The 20,495-nt window shown below is 41.5% G+C and overlaps 1 protein-coding gene across 1 annotated transcript in view; it reads right to left on the reverse strand.

The window, feature by feature from the left end:
- LOC122549478 (lipoxygenase homology domain-containing protein 1-like) overlaps nucleotides 1-20,495 on the reverse strand; it is a 145,756-nt gene that overhangs the window by 97,577 nt on the left and 27,684 nt on the right. The window contains exon 3 of the mRNA XM_087985872.1: nucleotides 15,231-15,309. Within this exon, the coding sequence (XP_087841998.1) occupies nucleotides 15,231-15,309 (79 nt within the window). The remainder of the gene's footprint in view (nucleotides 1-15,230; nucleotides 15,310-20,495) is intronic.

Below are 20,495 nucleotides of genomic sequence, written 5' to 3' on the forward strand. Positions count from 1 at the left end.
AATTTCTCCTTCCAAGGCAACATCCTGGTGAACTTCCTCTGTAATCCCCATCGATCTATACATTTTCATGTAGTAAGCTGACCAGAACTGCACATAGTTGTGGTCTGCCAATGCTCTGTTCAACTCCAACATTACCTTCTTGCTCTTATACTGATGTATGACTGATGAAATCAAATGTCCCTTAACTATCCTATTTATGTGTTCTGCCAACTTCAGAGATCTGTGAATAATTACCCCAAGATTCCTTTGTTCCTCTAAGCTACCCAGTATTCTGATATTCATTAAATACTCCTTCATCTTGTTTCTTTTTCCAAAGTGCATTGCCTCAAACTGATCATGGTTAAATGTTATCTGCCACTGTTTGTCCATCTGACCAACACACCTACATCCTCCTATAACCTACAACCACCTTCGTTGCTGTCAACTACTCTATCAATCTTGGTGTCATCTGCAAATTTGCTTGGCATTCAAGCTACATTTTCATCTATATCATTTATACGTATAACAAATAATAAGGGTCTCAAGTCTGATCCTTGTGGTACACCAGCAGATACCAGCCCCCAGCTACATAAACAGCCTTCTACAACTACTCTTCGTGTTCTATTACTAAGACAGTTTCTGATCTATTTCCTCAAGTCTTCCTCAATTTCATGTGCTTTAACTTTCTCAATCTGTCTCCAATGTGGGACTTTGTAAAAAGCTTTGCTAAAATCCATATAAACTACATTAAATAACATCCGTCATCCAAGCACTTGATCACATTTTCAAAAAAAACTCTAACAAATTTGTTAGCCATGACCTCCCTCTGACAAAGCCATAGCTGTTCTTCCTAATTAACCCATGTTTTTGCAAGTGGTATTAATTCACTTCAGAATTTTCTCTGATAGTTTCTCTGCCACAAATGTGACTCACTGATCTCTAATTTCCTCATTCATCTCTACCATACCTCTTAAAAAGTGAAACCACATTAGCTGTCCTCTAGTCCTTCCCTTGTGGCCAGAAAGGAACTAAAAGTTTTTGTCAGAATCCCTGCAATTTCCTACCTCATCTCCCATAGCAGCCTGGGATGCAATTCATACAGGCCAAGAGATTTGTCTGTTTTTAAGCCTGATAGAGCTTCCACTACTTCCCCATTTGAAATATTAAACCGTACAAGCTCCTCACAGTCACGTTTTCCTGAATTCTGTATTTATCTTCTCCCTTTCCAGCATGAAGACCAAAGAGATGTATTCATTCAACACCTTTCCAATATCCCGCAGCTTAGCACACAGGTTGCCCTCTTGACCCCAATGGGTGCTTCTCTTTCTCTGGTTTACCACTCCCCTTTAATATATTTATCAAATATCTTGGGATTTTCCATAATCCTGTTTGCCTGCCCTTTTTCATGCCTCCTTTTTGATCTATTAATTGCTTTCTTAAATTCCCTCCTCCATTTCATGTATTCTTCCAAGACTGTAGCTAAATTGCTGTCTTTGGATTTGCTAAAAGCCCTACTCTTCTTTATCCAGTCATGAATTGTCCTCAACATCCAAATTTCTCTGAACTTATTGCTCCTACATTTCCCTCTGAAGGATATATGTTGGATCTATACTCTCCCCAGCTACTTTTTGAATGCCCCCATTGCTCTGTTGAAAGCTAACCTGCAAGGAGCTGTTCCCAATCTCCTACGGCCAGATCCTGCTTTATTTTAATAAAGTCAGCCTTCGTTCAATCAAAAGCCATCTTTTTCCTTGTCCAAAATAATTTTGATACATACTGCATTATGGTTACTATCACCTAAATGTTCTCTCACTGACACATTAAACACTTGTTCAACTTCTTGCCCCAGAAACAGAACCACAACAGCGACTTCCCTTGTTGGACCTTTTAATGTTGTTGTGGTTCTGTTCGCCGAGCTGGGAATTTGTGTTGCAGACGTTTCGTCCCCTGTCTAGGTGACATTCTCAGTGCTTGGGAGCCTCCTGTGAAGCGCTTCTGTGATGTTTCCTCCAGCATTTATAGTGATTTGTACCTGCCGCTTCCGGTTGTCAGTTCCAGCTGTCCGCTGCAGTGGCCGGTATATTGGGTCCAGGTCGATGTGCTTATTGATTGAATCTGTGGATGAGTGCCATGCCTCTAGGAATTCCATGGCTGTTCTCTGTTTGGCTTGTCCTATAATAGTAGTGTACAAAATCCCATGCAAGGACTGCACAAAACACTACATAGGACAAACAGGAAGACAGCTAACGGTCCGCATCCATGAACACCAACTAGCCACGAAATGACATGACCAGCTATCCTTAGTAGCCACACACTTAGATGACAAGCAACATGAGTTCGACTGGGACAACACTACTATTATAGAAATTTTCCCTTGATACATTTCAAGAGAATCTGCCATCTCAATATCCATCATACTATAAGTATCCCAATTTATGTTGGAAAACCTGTTATCCCCTAGTATAATTCCCCAATTATTACTCTTGCACACTTCTGTGAACTGTCTACATATTTTCTCTCCTTCCTGCTGACTCTTTGGGGTCCTATAATACTCGCAGTAAAGTAACTGCCTCCTTAACATTCCTACATTCGATTCACAAAGCTTCATTTGAGGAGCCATTTCTCCTTATTGCAGTAATTGATTCCTTAATTAGTAGAGCTATACCACCACCATTTTTACACTCTCCTCTGTCTCACCTAAAAATCCCATACAGTGGAGTGCTGAATTGCTTTCCCTTAACCATGTTTCTGTGTTGTCAACAACATCATACGTCCTTATGTCATTCCATGTCCTTAATCTCTGTGAATTGTAAGATCTAACTATCCATAAATGTTGAAATTTTACTCTGTACCCTAATATCAAAGTCATTAATACATATTGGGAATGTATCTCTCAAGATGACAATTCAACATATGTACCATGGTCTGACTTGGATGGCCACTGTCACAAATTACCCCGTCCCTCATGTCATACATGTGAGCAAGTAGGTTCATTTTCCCTCGACCATCCTTAAGTGGTTAAAGGTTGCTCAGATTTTCTGTTGAACCCAGGGAATTTACGACATGGACAAATCGGAACTGATGGAGAGTAATCTTGAAGTGGTTCCTGAGATGAATTGTGAGAGTGCACTACATTTTGGAGATGCTAGTTCTGGATATGATGTTACATCAAGGCCTCATCTTTGTACTTTGTACATCTTGTACAAAGTATACTTTGTACTCAAATCCTTTACAATGACAGCCAACATGCCATTTGCATTACCTGTTGCTTACTACACCTCTAGTTTTCCCTGACTCATGAGAAAAAACATCTTGAGAATTTGGACAACAGCACTTGTTAATCTTTCACAATTTATTAAATACTCTTTCTTTTTGCTCTTCTCTAACAAAAAGGATAGCTTCACATTTATTCAGATTACATTCCACCTATCATGCTATTGTTCATTCATTTTAACCCGATAAAATCTTCTTGAAAACTTTTTGCATGCTCTTCATAACTTACATTCCAATCCAGTTTTGTATCATCAGCAAATTTGAAAATATTATACTTGGTCCCCACGTCCAAATCATTTATATGCGAATAGCTGTAGCCCATGCACTGATCCTTTCGTACCAGGCTTACTGATGTGATTATGGCAGGCTGTGTGGCAGAATCAGTCAAGATGTTTTGTGAGGCCAATCTTGACATAGAGTTCATTGTGCACTATATCTCGTATATTTTTCACACATGGCATTATGAGATCTCGATAGGCAGTAACAAGTAGAAGTTCCTAATTGATTACTATTGCCTGTTAAAAGCCTCTTTAACAGTCCAATTCACCATGAGTTGTGATTTTACCAATCTCAACATACAAACTAGACACCAGAAAACTTGACATGGAAATTAGAGTGGGGTCTTGGCAGGTTCAACTTGCTACTTTCTGGAATCTACAGTGTGGGAGGCATGTAAAAGAGGAAATTGACAAGGGTGTTCCCTGGGTTTGAGAATTTCTGTTACAAAGAGAGGTCGGACAGACAAGGGTTATTTTTCTTAGAGGAGATTGAGAGGGGACATGGTTAAGATGTATGAGGTGCACAGATAGGGTAGAGAGGAGGAACCATTTTCCCCTGATGAAGGGATTAATGACCAGGGGTCATAGATTTAAGTTAAGGGACAGACGGTTAGAAGACATATGAGGATAACTTTTTCATCAAAGTTAAAAAGCACACAACACCAGGTTATAGTCCAACAGGTTTATTTGGAGGCACTAGCTTTCGAAGCATTGCTACTTCATCAGGTGGTTGTACAGCAGAATCATACAACACAAAATGATTCTGTTCCACAACCACCTGATGAAGGAGCAGGGTTCCAAAAGCTAGTGCCTCTAAATAAATCTGTTGGACTATAACCTGGTGTTCTGTGCTTTTTAACTTTGTCCACCCCAGTCCGACACCGGAACCTCAAAATCATTTTTCACCAAAAGGGTAATGGAAATCTGGAACCTACAGCCTGTAAGAGTGATTAGAGGCAGAAACCCTCATCACGTTTAAGAAGTATTTACATTTGCAGTCTTCATGCCAAGGCATACAAGGCTATTAGCAAAGTGCTGAAAATGACATTAGAACAGCTAGACGGTTGTTTTTAATTGGTGTTGACATGGTAGGTTGAAGAACATTTCTGCACTGTAGATATGTGACTCTAACATGAGCACTGATAAAGTGGTCATGCTTCATGTGCAAGTTCACATGCAATCTATATCAATGGGCAGTATGATGACTCAGTGGTGAGGACTGCTGCCTCATAGTAACAGGGTTCAATTCACCCTCAGCTGACTGTCTGTGTGGAGTTTGCACATCATCCCTGTATCTGCATGGGTTTCCTCTGAGAGCTCTGGTTTCCTCCCATAGTCCAAAGATGTGTCCAAAGATCAGGACATCGAGCCACGTTAAATTGGCCATAGTGTCCAGGATTTGCAGGTTAGGTGGATTAGGCATGGGAAATGTTGGGTTACAGGGATGGGGTGGCTCTTGTTGGGATGCTGTTTGAAGGTGTGAACTCAATAGGCCAAATGGCCTGCTTCCACACTGTAGGGATTCCAGGACTCTTTGGATGTTGGCATCTGACATACATCGGTTCTTTGAATCCTCATGGTACACCTCTGACCCACTAACAGGATTCTTCAGCACTTCAATACTTCATCTCATGCCACAACAGAAATGATAATTGTAATGCTGTAGCAAGGACACTGTACACTCAGTTTATGGAATGGACCAGGTTACATCTTCAGGTCTTTATTTGTTTTTATAGGCTCAAAATGAATTAGTACTATCTGGATCCTCAAAGCATCCCTTTTTCACATTGTCCTGCCTTGTCTTTTTTGTGTTTTGCTCTCTCAGCCAAAGACATTAGTCTCATATTACCACGGAGTGCTATGGCATTTAATGTGGATACAAAGCCAGGAAATGTGACATGGTTGTCAGCAGGCCTCAGCTTAATCAAAGGTGACAACTTTTGCTCACGGGATCCTGAAACAGCAACTCAAGGGCAGCCTCTGATATCTCTGCCTGAGTAATAAACTGTATACCATCCATCAGATCGAATATAACGCAAACTTCTGAAGGTGTTCTGGCCACAAATTTTCAGTAGCTCATATCATATGTTTTATTAAACTCTTTTCCATGGGTTCAGAAATGCCTCATGCTACGATTTCTCTCTTCTGTATGTGACACTGCCCCATTTCACTCATGCAAATTTTTATTGTTGACATCGTTATGTCACAATCATGACCAATCCCTCTGATCTCGACAGCCACTCCAGCAAGCTCCAAATATTGATTTCACCATTCCCAATTAATAGGGTTTAATTCCCAAAGATGTCCACCTGTTTATAGTTGGTATCGGGTGTTAGATTCCTGGATCACCTGTACTGTTTCTGGGCAAGATCAAATCTCCACAAACAGGACAGTGTGTGGATGATCCAGAATGGGGCTAATATCCTTGCACGATGGTTTTCTGGTATTGTCAGGAGGAGTTGAAAGAGGCAGGGTCACCTGGCAAGCTGCTGGGCAGGTAAGAGAAAACAACGCAGCTGTAGCAGATCATTTGCCTTTCCAGGTCTCCCTTGCATCTTCTGCCTCTCCACAAATATCAGGGCGAAAACGTTCAATTTCCTTAGATTCACTGAAAAACATCTGGTCAAGAATTCTGCCATTTAAATGAGCTTATTAATAAATGACCATATTTCTCGTTTCTAATTTAAGCAGATGTGATTTGATACAGAAGGTGTGATGTAATTAAAAAGCCCCCTCTTCGTGATGTCTCTGCCAGAGGCAGGGATGGCCATTGGAACTCATGACAGCAACTGAAAGATTAACCCAATTTCAAGGGTTATAGACAATACAAATAACAAAATTGGGGAGAGAAGGGGAAAGAGGGAATTGAAGCAGCACTAGAAATAGTTGCTGCAGAAGAATGGAATGACAAGGCTTCTCTTTCTCAGAAATAGTGCTTTCGGAAATAAGGGCAATTGCTTAGGGAATTCTTGAGGACTAATTTGGATATCTTTAGGCATTGGGCATTAGGATCATTATGGACAATTAATCGTTGTCTCTTCAATTGATGATGATAGCATGCTAACTTAATTCTACCAGGGAAATGGGAGAGTGCTGGAGCCTGTGGGGAAGCATGGAGTGAATTGAATTGAATTGAATTAGCTTTATTAGCACATATACTCAAATGAGTACAGTGAAAAGTTTATAAGTCGCCACTTACAACGCCAGCTTAGATACAAATGTTCTGAAGTACAATCCTTAAGGTACAATCAGAGAAGTTAAGAAAAAAAGTTCCACTACAGCTACACACATTTTGATCCATAGGTCATAAAAACAAAGAAACATGACATCACAGATGGCGAGTATGTTTGATTTGATTTGATTTACTTATGGCCATGTGTATTTTGTTACAAAATACAGTGAAAAATGTTGTATTGTGTTACCACTCTCCAGTACCATTTTGAAACACAGAAAAATAAACCAAATCACAGAATATTGTTAGATATGATGCAGAGCTGGGAGGCAAGGTTTGGACAGGGGTAGTCAACATAGCTTTGGTCATGCCTAATAAACCTAGTGGATCTTTGTGAGGAGTTGATCAAGTGCTTGGACGATTTATATGGATTTCAGCAAGGCCTTGGATAAACTGACAAACAAGTTAAAAGCTTCTGGGATACGAGGTAACTTAGCAAGTTGGATCTAACATTGGCTTTGTGTCAGAAGACAGAGGATGGTGGTAGAAAGTTGTGTGGCTGAATCTTGGTGTGCAGTGCCATACCATAAGAATCAGTGCTGGGTCTCTTATTATTTTAGATAATCATAAATGAGAATGTAAGAGTGTGCGTGAGTTGCAGGGGGTTGATGATAAGTAAATTTTCACATGACACAAGGCTGGACAGTGTTATGTTACAATAGAATATAAATGTGGGCAGATCAGTGACAGATAGAATTTAACCTTGATAAAAGTGAGGTGATGCACTTTGAAAGAAGGAACAAAACAAAAAAATACTCAATGAATGGCAAGACACTAAGAAGTTCAGACGAACAGATCCCTGAAGGTAGAAAGTTAATGAGGTCATTAAGAAAGCCCATGGCATGTTTGCCTTTATCAGCCATGGCATACATTATAAGAGCAGGCAGGTTAAGTTGGAGCTGAGCAGAACTCTGGTTGAACCACACTGGAGTATGGTATAGTTCTGGTCACTATGTTATAGGAAGGATGTAAAGAAAATGCACCAGGATGCTGACTGTTATGGAGCATTTCATCTACGCAAAGAGGCTGGATAAACTCAATTTGTTTTCTTCTGAGCAAAAAAGATTGAGGGGTGGGTAAGATTATAAGGGACATGTACAGGGTGAATACAGAGGGGTGTAAGCACCCAGAGGATGGTGGGGCCTGGAATGCATTCTTCAGGAGGGAAGTTGAGGTGGGAAATCTGTAGCAATCATTAGTGGTGAGTCACCTGATAAGAATGGCTTGTGGCTAGACCAGGGAAACATTATAGTTCAGATGTCAACTCTCTGGAGTTATACTGCAGAGAACTAAGATGAGGACTTAGCTGGGGTAACATACAGAATATGGTGACTGGCATTGCACTATCCACACTCAGAACTATTTACTGCACTGTCAGGTCTGCCAGAAAACTCATTCTCTCTATCAATGAGCATAGAACCATAAAATCCCTATGGCTCAGACAGAAGTCATTTGGCTTATCAAGTCTTCACCGACCTTCTCAGCCAATACTTATAGCCCCACATTTATCATAGTTATCTCACTTAGACTGCACACTATGTGGTAATTTAGCATGGCCAATCCATCTAACCTGCACATTTTTGGACTGTGGGAGGAAACCAGAGCACCTTATCGAAACCCATGCAGACTTGGGGGCACATGCAAATCCACACAATCAACCAAGGCTGGAATTGAACCGGGGTCTCTAGCACTGTGAGACAGCAATGTTAACCACTATGCCACTGTGCTACCCAGCATGAAGGAGGCCAGTTCCAAATTAGAACAGGGCTTTGGACAGAATCTAATGACCCTCCTTTCTGATTTGATGGAGATAACTAATTCCACGGGGTAAAATGTTTCAGAGGTCTGGAAGTGCTTTTGGAGACTTGTATGCCTGCAATTTTGCAGCAGAGGTGGATCACCAATTATCTGATCTGCTACCACTTCCGAGCAATTTTTCTACAGGCTTTTGAGGAGGATGGCTGCCCACATGGAAGCAATCAGTCATCAAGTACGGCTATCAATCAATCAATTGGCAGCTATTCTTAGATGACAGTATCACATTAGATCAGCAAGTCATCAAATCGGAATCATTCATTCACTTGTTAAATGTGGGAATCATGAGGGAGGACGTCCTTCATTGGCACAGAGGTGTCATTACAGAAACAAAGCTCTCAAACTGATATTGGTGCAAATGAAGGTAGAAGTGTTGAGATCTATTTCATCGCTATAAGAGACCAGAAAACCCAAGCAGCTGAGTTGGCTTCAAGTAAGGACTTTCTCTGGCTATGGGTTCCCACCTGCTTCAACAGTGTTGAGGAGCAAAGACCTCAAAAACCTCTTTTGCTGCAGTGGGTTACAGAAGCATTGGCCATGGTTCGGTGGTGCATGAAGATACTATATATGGGCGGCACAGTAGTTAGCACTGCTGCCTTGCAGCTTCAGAGACCCGGCTCAGGTGACTGACCGTGTGGAGTTTGCATGTTCTCCCCGTGTCTGCACGTTCTCCCTGTGTCTGCATGGGTTTCCTCCCACAGTCCAAAAATGTGCAGGCTGGGTGAGTTGGCCATGCTAAATTGCCCATAGTGTTAGGTGAAGGGGTAACTGTAGGGGAATGGGTCTGGGTGGGTTGTGCTTCGGTGGTCCGGTGTGGACTTGTTGGGCCGAAGGGCCTGTTTCCACACTGTAAGTAATCTAATCTAATCTAATCTACATTCACGATAAGCTATACTGGCAGAGGTTCAGTTTGTGAACATCCCTCAACACTTGTGCTGTTGAAAGCACATGTTTGCTGACCTGTGCACCATCCTTGGGATGGGGTGATCGCAATGAGAAATTTAGGCCTCAAGAAATAGGGGTGATAGATGGTCACATAGGTGCAGGCAAAGTTCTTGAGGAACAGCCTGTTGTATTGACTGTCAAGAAGGGGGTTCCACTACCTACAGCTGGTGTGTGGTAATTGCAAATGTTTGGTAGGTGTTTGCTAGGTTTCCTCTGAATGTATGAGCCATCTTGGCTTCTTTTTTGACATTCTCAGGATCATAGGCGAGAATACTTTGACAAGCAGTCAGCATAACTACGAGGAGAGGGCAAGATGAGGATGCTTCCTGAGAAACAGGAAGACCGTCTGGGACTCAGGACATGAAGATAGTCTTGATTGTTTTTTAAACTCTATACTTAAGTAGGAGTAAGAATAAAATAAAAGTAAAGGTCTATATCCTCTTCTTTTTTTGGTATGTCTAGGGAGGTCTGGCCTTTGAATTACACATCCTACAACAGGTAGGAAATCAGAGATACTCCTGGTGATCAGGATGACCATTTGTGCATGAGGTCCCTCTGGCTGGAGCAACTTGAGCTCTGGATGTTTAAGCTTGACCAGCAGTTGGAAGCAGTACAGTGCTTTCACAAAGTTGGGAGTTCTGTGGATAGCATTTTTTAGGTACGGTGACTTCATAGCTTAAGAAAATGCAAATAGGGAAGGAATGGGTGACCAGACAGAAGAAGGACATCGGGTAGGAAGTGAGAGACTCTCCTGAATGCACCTCACCTGGAAACCATTATTTGCCTTGGAAAATGTTGAGAATGACAGTTAATTTGTGGAAGCCAGTTAAGACTAAAGCCAAAATACCATAGGTGGTCCAACTGCTGGGTGTGGGGTTGAGGGTGAGGAGTAGTGGTGTGGGGGAAGGGGTGTGAGAAAGTGATGAGGTGGTGTGGAAGGGCAATAGTAGTAAGGATTCGTTACTGAGGAGAGTAGACAGTTGATTTTGTGGCTATAAATATGACTCCAAGATGGTACCACAGTCAACAATGTCCCCAAACATTTGCAGATTTCTGAACAAAGAAGGGTTTATGGAGTGACTATGGGACACTGTCGCTGAAGCCGCCTGAGGCTGCCAAAGCAAGCATTTCTGGAGTGGACCCACAATGTTGCCACTGCCAAAGCCGACACTAAAGTCACTACTTTCCCACCAAGTCACCTATGCTGAAGCTGTCACTCAAGCCGATGCCCACTTCAGTCAACAACTGAAGCCACAACATTGCCGCTATAACCACAAGGAACAAAACAGAACTACCATGCTGCCACTACTATATCCATCACTGTAACTGCCGCACCAGTGTGAAGAGCAGTGGACCAGACCCACTGACAATTAAATTTTTGATAAAACAATGGCCACTATAGCCACAAGGAATGGACATCTGTATCCACTACGCTGCCGCTGCTGTGGCAGCAGCCCCTCATTACTGGCTTCCTCCAGTGCAGCCTCAGGAAAGAAAAGATGAACTCCTATGGTTGACAGAGTGTGGAGCCACAGCATAGTCACATTTTGGGCTCTGTACCAGAGGGACCCAGTACTCACTGGGCTCTGCTAAATGAAGTGGCCACAAATGGACACTGCCTGCTACTATCTTTTTTTGAGGCTCTGTAATTTTCCTTCTTGCCAGCTGCCATCTCCAGGCCCAGTTTTGGGCCATTGCTGGTTGGAACTGCCTTGGCCTTTCTTCCCCTCCTTATGAAACGAGATGAGCTGATGGCATTCACTGGGAGCTCACTCCCTCTCTCTATGATGATAGCCATAGAATAACAGTGTGGCAGGAAATGTTAAATGGTTAAAAATGGTTTACAAGTGGCCTTAAGAGTCTTAAATGTGAATTAATCTGCAGGTCTGAACGAGATGTACTCCAGACTGCTGAGGGAGACAAGGGAGGAGCTTTCAGCAGTCCTACTGTAATTTTCAAATCCTCTGTGACCACAGGTGAGCCACCTGAAGACTGGAGATTGTTGCTGTTGCCCCATTATTAAGAAAGTATAGGAAATTCTATTTAGATCAGAATATTTCAGGTACTTTACACTCCAAGTGGCCTTTAGCAAGACATTTGATATGTCCTCTCAAAGCAGACTGGTCAAGAAAGTAAGAGTCTATGGGATTCAAGGCAAACTGACAGGAAAAAGAGGGATGTTTCAGTGGCGTTCTGCAGGGTTTGGTGCTGAGGCCTTCGCTATTTGTGATGATTACTTATTAATTACATTAATGAGTTGGACTTAAATTAGGGGTATATGATCAAGATGACAAAAAAATGTGGAGGAGAGCTCAAATTGCAAGAAAATATCACAGACTGGTCAGGTGGGCAAAGCAGTAAAAAATGGTATCAATCCTGGAAAAGTATGAAGTAATGTATTTGGGAAGGGCTAACAAGACCCTGGAAAGTACTGAAGATCAGCGGGACCTTGGAGTGCATATCCACAGATCTCTGAAAGCAACAGGGCAGATAGGTAAAGTAGTTAAGAAGAAATATGGGATACTTGCCTTTATCAGCTGAGGCACTGAATACAACAGCAAAGAGTTTATGCTGAAACTGTATGAACCATTGGCTAGGCCACAACTGGAGTACTGCATTCAGTTCTGGTCACCACATTATAGGACAGATATGATTGCACTAGAGAGGGCACTGAGAAGATTCACCAAAATGCAGTCTGGTTGGAAGGTCTAAGCTATGAGGAAAGATTGAATAGACTAGAGCTGTTAGCCTTGGAGCAGCAGAGATTGACAGGGACCTGTTAGAAGTTTGAGAGGAAAAGAATGGATGTTTACGAAGGCAGCTTTTCCAGTAGTAGATGTCATGAATAACCAGTAGGCATAGATTTGAGGTAAGAGGTAACTAAGAGGGGTGTTGCAGAGAATTTTTCTGACTCGATGGAGGGAGTCTGTATCTCATTGCCCGAAAGGGAAGATGAATCAGAAACTCTTGTAACATTTAAGTAGTATTTTGATATTCACGCATTGTCATAGTATCCAGGGCTATAGGCCAGAAAAAGGATTGCTATAGTCAGATATTTTTTGACTGATGCAGATAAAATGGCCTCCCTCTGTGTTGTAAATGTTTATTACTCTGCAGATGGCAATTCTTTGCGTACTTGTCCCATATGGAGAGGTGATGGCATAGTGTAAAATCACTGCATTAGTAATCCAGAATCACAAACTAATGTTCAGGGGACATGGGTTTGAATCCCATCATGACAAATAGTGAAATATGAATTCAATAAAGAAAAGCCAGGATCGTGAATTAAAAGCTATTCTAATGGCAACTATTGTCAATTGTTGTAAAAACACACCTGGGTCACCAATTTGTTTTAAAGGAAGGAGATCTGCAATTCTTACCTGGTCTGGACAATATAACACCATCAATGTGTGGTTGCTGCTTAACTGAAAGAATTAAGTCTTTCAGTTCAAGGGTAATTAGGGATAGCCAATAAATGTTCGCCTAACCAGGATGCCCACATTCTATGAACAAATAAAATAAAAACAAGGAAAGGCAGAAACTGCCTCAGACTGCATTGGTTATAAGCTCTGACAACTCCTCAAATAGTAATTAAGTATTTCTGTTGCAAATCTAGCTGCACCCCATTCAAGTTGCTCTAGCAAAAATGGCATCTACTGACAATGTGAAAGATTGTGAAGTGTGTCCTGTTCACAAAATGTAGGACAAATCCAATCCAGTCAATTTTACCCCATCAGTCTTCTTTGTGGCACAAATACCTTGTATTATTGTCAGAATGTTGTCAAGGCCCATTGCCTTTGCAGCAAGTATGCAGTGCCTTCAACTATTTTTTGATATCATGTGAAGTGAATCAAATTAAATTAAGATTTGTATCTATATTACTGGTGGACTTCAGAAGAGATCTACGTGGATCATCTGCTTGGCATTTCTGGTGAAAATGGTTGCAAGTGCTTTGGTCTTGTCTTTTGCACTGAGGTGATGGTCTCCTTCATCAGAGAATGGGAATATTTGTGGTCGTCCTCCTTTCCCTGTTAACCTTTAACTGTCCACCACCATTCACAACTAATCTGGCAGAACTGCAGGGTTCATTTATTTTTGTCTAAATGCATTTGTATTGAATTTCATTGCAAAACTGTGCCAGTCCTAGAGCATAGAAACATTAGTGTGGGAACAAGGTATTTTATTAAAATGAAAGGTCAGGATCATTCTTATGGACAGATTGGAGGTGTTCTGCAAAGAAATGTGGCTTGTGGGCCCTCTTGTGTTTCATCTGTCATTTGCCGGTGTTTACCATTAGTGGAAATAATTCCACACTGTTAACAACATATTAGTCGTTTACTTCAATTTATTTAACTAATGTATTTGTTCAATTTCATTTTAAGTCAGACATTTAAATGTCTTGTTTATATCACTGAACTATTTAAAGGGAAAAAAAAACTATTAAACACTCATGTTTGCATCCAAGTATGTTTACCATTACATACTGGAAAATTTAGGCAGATATTTTTCAAAGTCATTAAAATGTCAAGTGCACCTTTTTTGCGAATATATACTTTTTTAACTAATGGTGTATTTTCAAATATATTTTCTGGAACCTCCACAGAGCTAATTCATGGAACCATAGAATCTTTGCAGTGTGGAAACCAGGCCATTTGGCCCAGCAAGTCCACACCGACCTTCCGAAGAGTATCCCATCCAGACACTTCCCCTACCCTATTACTTTACGTTTCCTCCTGACTAACCTACACATCCCAGTACAGCATGGCCAATTCACCTAACCTGCACATCTTTGGACTTTGGGAGGAAACCAGAGCACCCAGAGAAAACCAATGTAGACACGGGGAGAATTACAGAGATTGTGGTATAAGTATCTAAAGCTTGTAATTTAAACTACTTTACCAAGACTTCTTGCAGCACTTTGCCAATAGAAAACTGGCTAATCAAATGGAGGACCAAGACCCAAGGTTTGGTAATAAGAATAGGAGAAAAGTCAGTCATATCACGGTTTCAGCTGCTTTTCAACTGTATAAATTGGATGATCTGGAGAATTTTGCCAAAATACAGCTAGTATTTAAAATTACTGTTATCATTAATAATCCTTTGTATAGAAACTACAATGGAGAAATAGGACATCTAGCCCAACACGTCCAAATTGGGATTTATTCTCTCATTTTCTCAATAATCTCTTCATTCACATAATGAAGGTTAGCCAGTTGGAAAAAAACTCTGGAGTGTTACAATCTATCATGGAATTACACTTCAATATGAATTAGTGGCATTGTGATCAGAGTGATAGTGGGGATGAAAAGTGTTGATTTTTCTTTACCACATAAAGGATGCACAAAAAAGTACTTTTGTTAATCTCATGATATACCAAACACATTACGAGCAATGAAGTATGTCTGTGACACTGTTTTGATGTAGGAAATATGTCAGTTAATTAGTGCACAACAAGGTCCCACAGACAGTAACATGATAATGACAAGATTGTTTCTGTGATGTTGACTCAAAGGTAAACATTGAACTGACAAATGGTGAATTGATTCCCAAAAAGAGACAATAAGCCTTGGCAGTTTCATATTGACAATTCAGCAGTAAACAGTACATTGAACCTTGCAGAGATGTGGAAAAAATATAATTGTTTGATATCCATATCAACTCAATACTGCTTACATAATGTTAAAGTGAAATATTGTGATTAGAAATACCTTTTCTCTGGCTATTGTATCCAATAACAATATCATGGAGTTTTCCAAGGTACACTGCACTAAATCTGAATATGTCCACCTGAAAATGCAGACATTTAGAAAAAAATGTAAGTATCCTTCATTTCTTTACGTTAAGAAAAAAAGTAAAATTTGGAGCTGCTTAGTCAGAGAATTGCATGTAAGTGAAGTCATTTCAAGGGTGGACTTTTCCCATGTCTTCATAAGATGGCCTTGGTGGGACATGCAACAGCAAACATTAAAAAATCAGATTCCTAATGTGCAGAACAAAAAAATTCTGATATTCTGATAAGTTTCAAAACAGCTAGTTATGAATTTCACTGAGTGGCAACTATGTTATTCTCATGTACATTCATCTCAGTGATAGTGAATCTTGCGTTATTTCTAAGTGTCTGATTCTTCCCTTTTTCCTGAAAAACTAGATCATGCCAATTTCTGACATGAAAGTGTTACAGCCTACCACTTGCTTCTCTTAGCCTTCAAATAGCTCCATTGTCTACACCATGTTTGCTCAATCATGTTTCACCCTTTTTTGTCAACTCACCACTTCATCATGGCTGCTTTTGAACTAGTTCATACCACTCCAGCCCTTCAGGATTTCACTTTGGACCTCACAGACACTTACTCCTTGCATGAGTTTGTCAGGTCTCCTTGTAAGCAGGAACATGTATGCACCTCATACACCTAAAAAGAATGCGTCTTATGGTTTTTATCTGTCATTCTTAGTGCTCACTTACGTTGCTCATTTTTGAGGCTGAGGTCTCTGGAGCTGGCATTATGTTTCAGCACATAGACACTTCAGCCATAACCTATAGACTTTCTGTTTCTCTGGCTTGCACTGCTTTTTAGCATAAAGTGAGAGGTAGGTAGTTTCTTACTGTGCAGAACAGTGAACAGCCAAGGGGTTGACATGTTTCTATACTAGGCAATTTCAATGTCACACCTATAACATGTGTTAGGCACTCAGACAGAAAACACATTGCATGTGTTTCAACTAAGTGGCTACATTTGAAAGTGAAAGGAGACCATTCTTCAGTGGAGTTAAGGGGGACTATAATCAGCCATAGGGCTCCACCAAAGTTTGATCTCAGTCCAAGAGGATAGCTTCAGGCACTTGGTCTCAGCAGAATCTGGGGATCCTTGTGGTTTGTGAGTTAAGCAACAGTCAGGCCTGCAAGTCCAGTGCAATCAGTTATCAGATCACAAGCTCAGGTGCTATTGAGACTTGCATCCAGTGGTGGGGTTTTCCTCCCAAGTGAGTCCAGGAAATTTAGGCATCAATGGACTGTCGGTGGCATTAAGGGGAAAGTGGAATGCTAAAGTCTGTGTTTGAGATTGATTTGACTGGATCACTGTAGGAGTGATGATAGTGAAAGGGGACAATGAGAGATAAAAGAGAGTGATCTTAATAGAACACAGGAAGGAGGGGAGCTTGCATAATTCACAAACATGCTAACCTCAATGTGAGGAGATTTCATAGCCAGCAAGGGCATGGAAATTTGCAAAGTAGTGGGCTCAGGGATGAACTGGAAAGAATAACCATAATGTAAAGGAACAAAAACAAAAATAGAAATTGCTGGAAAACTCAGCAATTTTGGCAGCAACTGTGGAGAGAAATCAGAGTTAACATTTTGGGTCCAGTGACGCTTCTTTAGAACTCTGATATATAGAAGTTGAATGGAAATATGGGTAGACAGAATGGTCATTATAGACAGAAGAATAATATAGCAACAATGCACCAAACATAACTATGTAATAATGAGATACAATGGCCACAAAGTGATTACTCTGATTACTTTTTCTCTTCAGGAACAGAGTATAATTATTAATATGTCAGGAAAATCATGGATACACTGATTCTGTAATGTCACTTCATACACCACAAATTGCATTCAATTGATCGGTCTTCGGGCAACCATTAACATTACAAATTATGGTCTCAAACAATCATGATTGTGCGATACTTGGCATCAGTTGGCCCCATCATGTCAAATACACAAAACTATGTATAGCTGGGAGGATCAAAGTGTAGGCAAGCACTGTGGAATCTGCAATCAGGGCACAGATAAGCATTTCTGTGGCCACAAACGAAACACCAGGGTGTTATGTTGCCTTCCTGGTGCCAGAATCAAGGATATCTCTCAGTGGGCACGGGTTATTCTGATGGAGGATGGTGAGCAACCAGAGGTTGTGGTCCACATTGTTACAGACAACAAAACAGAAAGTGAAATGAGTTAGGAATTTCAGGGAGTTAGGTAGGAATTTGAAGACCAGGACCTCCAGGATTACAAATTCAGGATTACTTCCTGTGCCATATGACAGTGAGACAATGAAGAGGAAGATAGTACATTTAAATATGTGGCTAAAAAGCTGGTGTGGGAGTAAGGACTTTACGTATGTGAATCATTGGGATGCCTTCCTGGGCAGGGGCAACCTGTGCAAGAAGGACAAATTTCACCTAAACTGAAGGAGCACCGTGTCCTGGAACTGAGATTCATGCCACTCGGGAGGGTGAAACTAGGATAGCAGCGACCAGGAACCAGAGTGGTAGGTCAGCAAGTAAAATTATTGAGGAGGAGTCAAAGATTAAGGTCAGTAAGACTAAGGGAAGAACACACTGGAGAAAGATGTCTGAACATGGAAGGACTGACAATCTGAGGTATATTTGAGGGAGATGAACTGAGAGCATAGATTACATTAGAGTACATATAACTATGATGTTGTAGCTGTGACAGAGAATTGGTTGAGAGACAGAGTAGACTGGTAGCTTAACATTCCGGGATTTTGATATTTCAGGCATGATAGAGAGAGATGTAAAAGAGGAGGGGGAGTTGCATTACTGATATCACTGTACTGGTGGAGAACACCTTGGAGGGCTCATCAAGCAAGACCATATGGGTAGAGCTCAGAAACAGGAAGGGTAGAATCCTGCGATTCTACTACATGCTTCCCAGCAGCCAGCGAGTGACCGACAAACATATACGTAGACAGATTATAGAAAAATGTGAAAACAACAAGGGTGTTGTGGTGCATGATTTCAACTTCCCCTAGATTGATGGGGACTCTCTTAGTGCCAGGACCTTGGACAGAGGATGAATTTGTTAGGTGTGTCCAAGATGGTATTTAAAAACAATATTTAAATAGTGCAGCTTGGGAAAGGGCCATACCAGACCTGGCATTGGAGAATGAGCCCTGCCAGATGATCAATGTTTCAAATGGGCAAACATTTTGGAAATAGTGCCAATAGTTCTGTAAATTTAAAGCTACTTATGGATAAGGATAAGAGTAGTCCTGAAGCAGTAATATGAAACTAGGGAAATTATGATGTTGTGGCCATAATGGAGATGTGGGTTTCACAGGGACATGAATGGTTGCTTGATGTTCCAGAGTTTAGAATGTTTAAAAAGAACAGAGAGGGTGGAAAAAGAGGAGGGGGTGTAGCATTGCTAATCAGAGAGTGCATCACAGCTACAGAAGTGAAGGTTGTTGAGGAAGGTTTGTCTACTGAGTCAGTATGGGTGAAAGTTAGGAAAAGCAAGGGAACAGCCATCACATTTTCTACAGACCACCTAATAGCAGTAGAGAGATTGAAGAACTCATAGGCGGGCAGATTCTGGAAAAATGCAGATGTAGCAGGGTTGTTGTTATGCATGATTTCAACTTTCCCAATATCGACTGGAACCACCTAAGTGCAGATGGTTTGGATGAAGCCAGTTTTGTTAGGTGTGTTCAGGAGGGTTTCTTTACTCAATATGTGGACAGGCACGGACAGTTACTCAGTATGTGGACAGTTTGTGGGCGGCATGGTGGCACAGTGGTTAGCACTGCTGCCTCACAGCACCTGAGACCCAGGTTCAGTTCCCGCCTCAGGCGACTGACTGTGTGGAGTTTGCACGTTCTCTCCGTGTCTGCATGGGTTTCCTCTGGGTGCTCCGGTTTCCTCCCACTGTCACAAAGATGTGCAGGTCAGATGAATTGCCCGTAGTGTTAGGTAAGGCTCAAATGTAGGGGTATGGGTGGGTTGCGCTTCGGCGGGTCGGTGTGGACTTGTTGGGCCGAAGGGCCTGTTTCCACACTCTAATGTAATCTAATCAGGCCAATGAGGGGAGAGGCCATTTTGGATTCGGTGCTCAGCAATGATCTAGGACAGGTGTCAGATCTCGCGATGGGGGAACACTTTGGTGACAGTGATCACAACTGCCTCACGTTTACCGTAGCCTTGGAGAGTGAAAGGAGCTATTACCCAGGGAAGATATTTAATTGGGGAAAAGAAAATTATGACACAATCAGATAGGAGTTGGGAAGTACAGACTGGGAGCAATTGTTCCACAGAAACGGTACAGCAGACATGTGGAGACTATTTAAGCAGCAGTTGTTGCGAGTGACGCACAAATTTGTTTCTCTGAGACAGGTAAGAAGGGATAAGATTAATGAACCTTGGATGGCGAGAACAGAAGAGCTTCTCGTCAAAAGGAAAAAGGCAGCTTACATAAGGTAGAGGAAGCAAGGATTTAGCACAGCTTTAGAGGATTACAGCCTTGCTAGAAAGGAGCTCAGAAATGGACTGAGGAGAGCCAGGAGGGAGCACGAAAAAGGTTTGACAAGAAGGATTAGGGAGAACCCAAAGGCATTTTACTCATACATGAGGAATAAGAGAATGACCAGGGAGAAGGTAGGGCTGATCAGGGATAGTGGAGGGAACTTGTGCGTGGAATCTAAGCAGATAGGGGAAGCCCTAAATGAGATTTTTGTTTTGGTTTTCAAAAAGGAAAGGGAACTTTGAGGAGCTGGGATACAGGCTTGACCAGATCATGATTGATGAAGTTGATGTGCTGGAAACTTTGGAAAACATTAAGATTGATAAGTCCCCAGGGCTAGACTAGATTTATCCTAGGCTGCTCCGGGAATCGAGAAAGGAGGTTGCTAAGCCGCTGGCGAGGGTCTTTGCCTCCCCACTCTCCATGGGAGTCATACCGGAGGATTGGAAGGAGGCAAATGTTGTTCCTCTTTTCAAGAAGGGCAATAGGGAAATCCCTAGTAATTACAGACCAGTCAGTCTTACATCTGTGGTCAGCAAAGTTGTGGAAAGAATTCTGAGGGATAGGATTTATGACTATTTGGCAAAGCATAGTGTGAATAAAAGCAGTCAGCATGGCTTTGTGAGAGGTGGGTCATGCCTCACAAACCTTATTGAGATCTTTGAGGAGGTGACAAGACAGGTCGACGAAGGTTGAGCAGTGAATATGG

Source organism: Chiloscyllium plagiosum, unplaced genomic scaffold (genome assembly GCF_037043375.1).
Source record: "Chiloscyllium plagiosum isolate Xiang-an unplaced genomic scaffold, Cpla_swu_hap1 HiC_scaffold_4, whole genome shotgun sequence".
NCBI lineage: Eukaryota > Metazoa > Chordata > Chondrichthyes > Orectolobiformes > Hemiscylliidae > Chiloscyllium > Chiloscyllium plagiosum.